Genomic DNA, 5,948 nt, shown 5'->3' with positions numbered 1-5,948 from the left:
CTTCATAACTTCCATGTGTATATTATATGTCTTCTGATCTTTATTTATTTTGTTTGTTTTTCCTCATTCATCGTATAATTATGTTTACATCTAATATTTTGCATGTCATGGATTATTGCTTTTTATTTCGCCCATTCATTTGTTTATATTATTTTTATGTCATTGATATATTTATCATTGTTGTATTTATCATCATAACATTTGTACATATAATATAACGTTACATCATCATTTACTCAAATTTAAAATAGAAAATTTCCAAGATTGAGATAACGCTCGTATTTAGGATTTTCAAGGAAATTGAGCCTTAACGTATTGGGTTCCGATTTTCTTCGTTAAATCTAACGGTCGAGCATTTCTCTTTAATTAAAAGTAATAATTCATTATTGGGAATTCAACACGTTGTGTCCTAACGTATTGGATGTGACGCATTGATTTCTCAAAATAAAGATTTTTTTTAAAAAATAATAAAGGAAATATTCCGAGTTTGGGATTTTAAAGGAATTGTGCCCTAACGTATTGGGTGTGATTTCTTAAATCTTGGATAAGTGGATGTTCTTTTAAAGTAAAGGAAATATTCCGAGTTTGGGATTTTAGAGGAATCGTGCCCTAACGTATTGGGTGTGATTTCTTAAATCTTGGATAAGTGGATTTTCTTTTAAAGTTTTATTGCACAAGTATTTTGGCCCAATTCATTTTTGGGGGAAAATTAGAATGTTGTGCCGTAACGCATTGGGTGTGGTATCTTCTTTCTCTGAAATAATAAGGGTCTTAATACGTAGCCTTTTAAGTTTTGCTAAGGATTACGTTTTTCCAAATTCTTGACCTTAAGACATTAATTAATTAACTAGGTACCAAATTTTGGGCCTAATAAGGGTGCTAATCCTTCCTCATACGTAACCGACTCCCGGACCCGTTTTTCTAAAATTCGTAGACCAAAGTCGTTTTTAGGTGATCCAATCACACCTCAATAAAAGAGTGGTGGCGACTCCCAATTTTTATTTTTTTAGGTCGACAACCTAAAATTTTTGTTTTTTCAAAAAAATAGTTTTGACATACATCATTTACTATTCCCGCAACAACATAATATCAAATACGACTCCATTCTACATGTAAAATTTAGAGTTTTCGAAGTATAAAGCATAAAGTTGAGTTGACTTGGAACTACCATAATTGCACAGCGTTATCAACCTGGAGTTGGTTGTTTTTCACTATAGACTTCCAAGAAGTTGTAATCACATACATTGAACTATTGCCCATAACCCACTTATTAAAGTTGATTTTGATTTCGTCCATTGATGGTTCCAACAACGAGCTTTAATGACATCTTTTTTGGTCTTCAAATGCTTAACCTCGGATTCATTGAGGAACTCATGGGATTTGAGTTGTGAGAACGGTATTAAGAATCGACTTGCTTGAGGGTTTACGTCAGAGAAGAATAGTTTCTTTTGGATCACCAAAACACAATCCGATCCACCCAATTTTTCAACGATATGTTGTTTCAAGCTTTGGGGCAACAAAGGAGGTGGATAAGAGACAATGGGTCTCTTGTTCTTGCTATTTTGATGCTTCCTTTTCAATTTGTTCTTCTTCTGCATGGAGTTTCGTTGTTGCGATTTCTCTTGATCGACTCTAGTAACCTCTAACAAATAATCGAAAGCACTCCATTTAGGATCGACGTTCGTGTCCTTGAAATCTTCTAACCGAAGGAGTTCCATCATCTTTTTTTCTCAACTGATACGCCACAAGTATAAAGAGAGTTGAGTTTGGTGAAAAGTACGGATTAATCCTACAAAAACATGAATATATAGAGAGTGTGAGCTTCTTTACTTCCAAGTCAAGTAACTCAAACGATATCTTCGAAATATATATTATCACCAACGGTAACTAAGCCTCACTCTGTTCATATTTCCGACAGATTCCCTGTTTGAATTATTTTCTTCCTCTCTCTAAATCTTTGAAAGAACATATTGAAATTTCCCGGGTATCTATTGTATATATACTTCAAGAAAACCGGAACCTTTTTTTTTTTAATTATTTGTTTGGATTTCCTGTTTGGTTTTGGTTCTGGTTCTGTCAATTTCCATAGAAAAAATCGAGTTTTTGTCATAGGTTTCTGGATACATATTTGTCAGTTTTTGGGAAAATAGGTTAAAGCATTTTCCTGTGGTTCTTTTGATTGTAATAGTTTCTTGGATTTGTGTTGGGAATCTTGGTCGTTTGATGAAATGCCTGAATCAGACATTGTATTTCTATTTCTTTCTTAAAACTAATCATAAGGTTTTGGTTTTTTTTGGATAAAATGTTTTCTATATTTCCGGTGGGTGATGCAACTTGTAAGAGGTGAAGTGGGAACAAAATTTAAGCTTGTTAAAAGAGGTTTACTTGATTATAAATCTTACTCTATTCAAGTTAGAACATGAGGGTGATTTCTCAGATCCTTACATGTCAACTTGGCTGCATCATTCCCATGACATTGCCGATAGTTCGGAGAAACCTGTTGTGCGTCGAGAATCAGCAGCCTGTGGCCAATTGTAGCAACCTTTACTTGGCTCTGAGTGTGGTAACTTCCTGTTTCAAATTGGTGCTTATTTCTCCTTATAGTTGCTATTTTTCGTTTTCATTGTTGGTGTTTCTCTGATTTTTGTTGAACTATTAATCAATGACTGTCATTGGAGTCCCACAATACTCCCCCACTGCCCGCAGGGACTGGTTTGGCTTTAGCAGTTCCATCTCAGATGTATTCGAATGCGACTGAGCATTGGGGGCTATTAGGATAGTTCTATAGAGTTGGATTACGATTAGGATTAGGATTAGGATTAGGATTAATTAAAATCCTATTTCTATTTAAATTCAATAATCCTATTTCTATTTGTATTTGGATTAATTAAATATTTTTCAAAAAAAAACACCGAACTCTACACGAACTGTTCAGCTCTCATGTCTATATATTTATGCTTCCACCCTGATAGCTATATGATTATCTGAAACAAAAATGGAGCTTCTTAGTTCTGAAGATTTCAAGAACACAAAGATTGAACCTGAATGGACAGCTATGGATTATTTGTTAGAAGTTGTGAGAGTCGAACAGGAAAAAATGCAAGAACAAATCTTCATGAAGGAGAAGAAGAATGGCCAACTGAAAAGGAAACGTCGAATCCAAGAAGATAGTAACAAGAACAAGAGACCCATTACCTCTTATCCATCTAAGCCACTGTTGCCTGAAGGCTTGAAACGACATATTGTTGAAAACATGGGCGGATCAAATTGTGTTCTGGTGATTCAGAAACAACTGTTTTTCTCCGATGTGAACCCTCAAGCGAGTCGATTGTTGATACCGTTTTCGCAAGTTGAATCCCATGAGTTCCTCAACGAATCCGAGGTTGAGCGTTTGAAGAAAAAAGAAGCCATTAAAGCTTGCTTGGTGGAACCATCAATGGAGGAAACTGAAATCAATTTTAAATGGTGGGATATGCGCAAAAATTCAATGTATGTCATTACGACATCTTGGAATTCTATTGTAAAGAACAACCGACTCAAAGTTGAAGATGTTGTTCAACTTTGGTCGTTCCGAGTCAACTCAACTTTATACTTTGCACTTCAAAAACTCTAAGATGATTTAACCCAAAAAAATGTATAATTAAAGTTATGGAGTAGTTTAGGATCATACTCGATTATGTTTAAGGTTAAATATTAGTATTACTTGAATCAAAAACAATGTAAAAATATGATGTTATCTTCGTCCCTTTGCCAATTAGCAACAGTAACTAAATCTCTCTCTTTCAAAGGACTTACGTATATTTGCTTATCATGTAGAGAAGCATAAAATATTGCAGACACAAAGGCCCTTTTTTACTTTTTATCTTGCTTATTACTCTCACTTTAACTAAAATTAAATCAATGGTAGCGTAAATAAACTGAATAATTTATCTCGATACCATTTAAATCAACTGCCAACACCATAAATTTGTAACACTAAAACTTGTATGAACTAATTAGGTTACCTTTAGGAGTGAGCAAAACTCGATTTGATTTGAAAAAATTGAAAAAAAAATAATTTTCGAGTTACTCAATTCAAGTTTCGAGATTGAGTCGAGTTGAATTTCACAATTCAAATAACTTGAATAATTCAAATAACAGATTTGTGTAAATACTCTTTTGGTCCCTTCCAACTTTGAAAATACGCAAATTGGTCTCTTTCACAACAAAAATTACAAAAAAATAATTAAAATAATTTTCAAAAATTCAAAATAATTTTTAAAAAATTCAAAATTTATATTTTTAAAAAATTATAAAAATTCCAAAATATATATTAAAAAGTTAAAATTTAAAAAAAATTCTAAAATAATAATTGTGGGACCTAATTAATTATTCAAATTTATCATACTCAATTATCTTTTTTTTTATTGTTTTGCTTTGAAAAAAATTTCAAATATATATGGTTTCAAAAATTTATGTGCTCTAACATAGAATTAGTTATACTATAACAATATTTTTATTTAATATGTTTAATTTTTTAAAATTTAACTCGAACAATTTCACTCGATTCGACTCAAATTTCATTTCACTCGATTCGATTTGGAAAAAATTTTCAATTGAGTTAGGATAATAAAATAGGACTTGTGAACTTGATTAACTCGAAATTTTTTCACTCGATTCAACTCGATTCAATCGAACACTCACCCCTAAGTAGGGGTGTAGCTAGGGGGCTGGCAGGGCCCTGAACCCCCTAAAATGGAAAATTTTTCATTTAGGCCCTTTAAAATTTCTTAGTAAAGGTGAAAAATGACGTTGGCCCTCTAAAAATGATAAAAATTTGATTCAATCCTTTAAAATTTATAAATATATAGACTATTAAAATGGTGAAATTGTATTTTTATTATCGTAAAAATTACAATTTAATTTCGGCCCCTAAAAGAATTTTCTAGCTTCGCTCTTGGTCACTAGCTAGCTAACGAAAATTGAAAACACTCACTCAAAAATCTAAAATAGTTGAGTGGGGAAAAAAATAATTAAGTGATCATTTTGTAATTTTTTATAGTTGGGCGGTAAAAAATAAAATTATTACAAAATAATAATAATAAGTTAACAATATCAAATTTTAATTTCATTATTTATCAAATTTTGATAAGATACAAGCATGGATTTAATACACTTATCTTAAACTACAATATTTTCCTAGTTCACAGATAGTAACAAAGCTAAGTTAAAAATAGGTGGTTGCAGCGGCGGTGATGGCGCAAATAGTATCTCAGCCTGACGGTGTTTGTGGCTGCGGAGCTGGCGTAGGCACCATCGTTGGAGGAGGTGGAGCCTTGTAATTAGGCGGCGCTCTGAATCTGTAGTGAGGAGGAACGTTGAACCTTGGAGCTGGGGGCCTTGAATTGATTTCTTTTAGCCTTTTCGAAACATTGTTCAAAAATCTCGAAATAACCGCTTCGGATGAAGAACTCGAAACTGCCACTTCGACGGCGGCATGGATTAGCCGGCAGTTACTTGAAAGCAAGATGAAACTGACGATGATCGGCGGCAACAATGTCGCCACAAAATACTTGGCATGATCCATTTGCCTGGTTTTATATTTATAATCATTTTTAAGGTTTCAATGGCATTTATATATCGATAGCGGTAATTGATTGTAAAAGGTAAAACATGTACACCATCATTAAATTATTAGTAAATTTATGTTTTAATCACTTAATCTTAAAAAATTACAAAATAGTCACTAAATTGTTCGAAAGTTTTTATTTAAATTATTGAGCTGTTAAGTTTTTTTTTTTTGTTGAAGAAGTTTGGCTGTCAAGCTCCGACAAATAATTCAACGATCGGTATGGTAAATCAGTACCAATCAATGAGTAAAATAGCATACCTTAGAATCTAAGTTAATCTGATGATCAGTGTCAGAGATTAGAAAAGAAAGTTATTTTAATTTTGATTTACAGATTCAT

At 32.6% G+C, this 5,948-nt stretch overlaps 2 protein-coding genes across 2 annotated transcripts; one reads left to right on the top strand and one right to left on the bottom strand.

Moving 5' to 3' along the window:
- Nucleotides 1-1,209: 1,209 nt before the first annotated feature.
- On the bottom strand, nt 1,210-1,913 carry LOC121223475 (B3 domain-containing protein At5g38500-like). The gene has a single exon (XM_041104993.1). The coding sequence runs from the start codon at nt 1,719-1,721 to the stop codon at nt 1,236-1,238; it is 486 nt and encodes a 161-aa protein (XP_040960927.1). The 5' UTR covers nt 1,722-1,913; the 3' UTR covers nt 1,210-1,235.
- Nucleotides 1,914-2,990: 1,077 nt separating this feature from the next.
- LOC121223474 (B3 domain-containing protein At2g24670) lies at nt 2,991-3,784 on the top strand. The gene has a single exon (XM_041104992.1). The coding sequence runs from the start codon at nt 2,996-2,998 to the stop codon at nt 3,611-3,613; it is 618 nt and encodes a 205-aa protein (XP_040960926.1). The 5' UTR covers nt 2,991-2,995; the 3' UTR covers nt 3,614-3,784.
- The last annotated feature ends 2,164 nt before the right edge of the window (nt 3,785-5,948 follow it).

This window comes from Gossypium hirsutum, chromosome D11, assembly GCF_007990345.1.
Source record: "Gossypium hirsutum isolate 1008001.06 chromosome D11, Gossypium_hirsutum_v2.1, whole genome shotgun sequence".
Lineage (NCBI taxonomy): Eukaryota > Viridiplantae > Streptophyta > Magnoliopsida > Malvales > Malvaceae > Gossypium > Gossypium hirsutum.
Note: the sequence above shows the minus strand (reverse complement) of the source record. Positions and strands in the feature narration are given on the sequence as shown.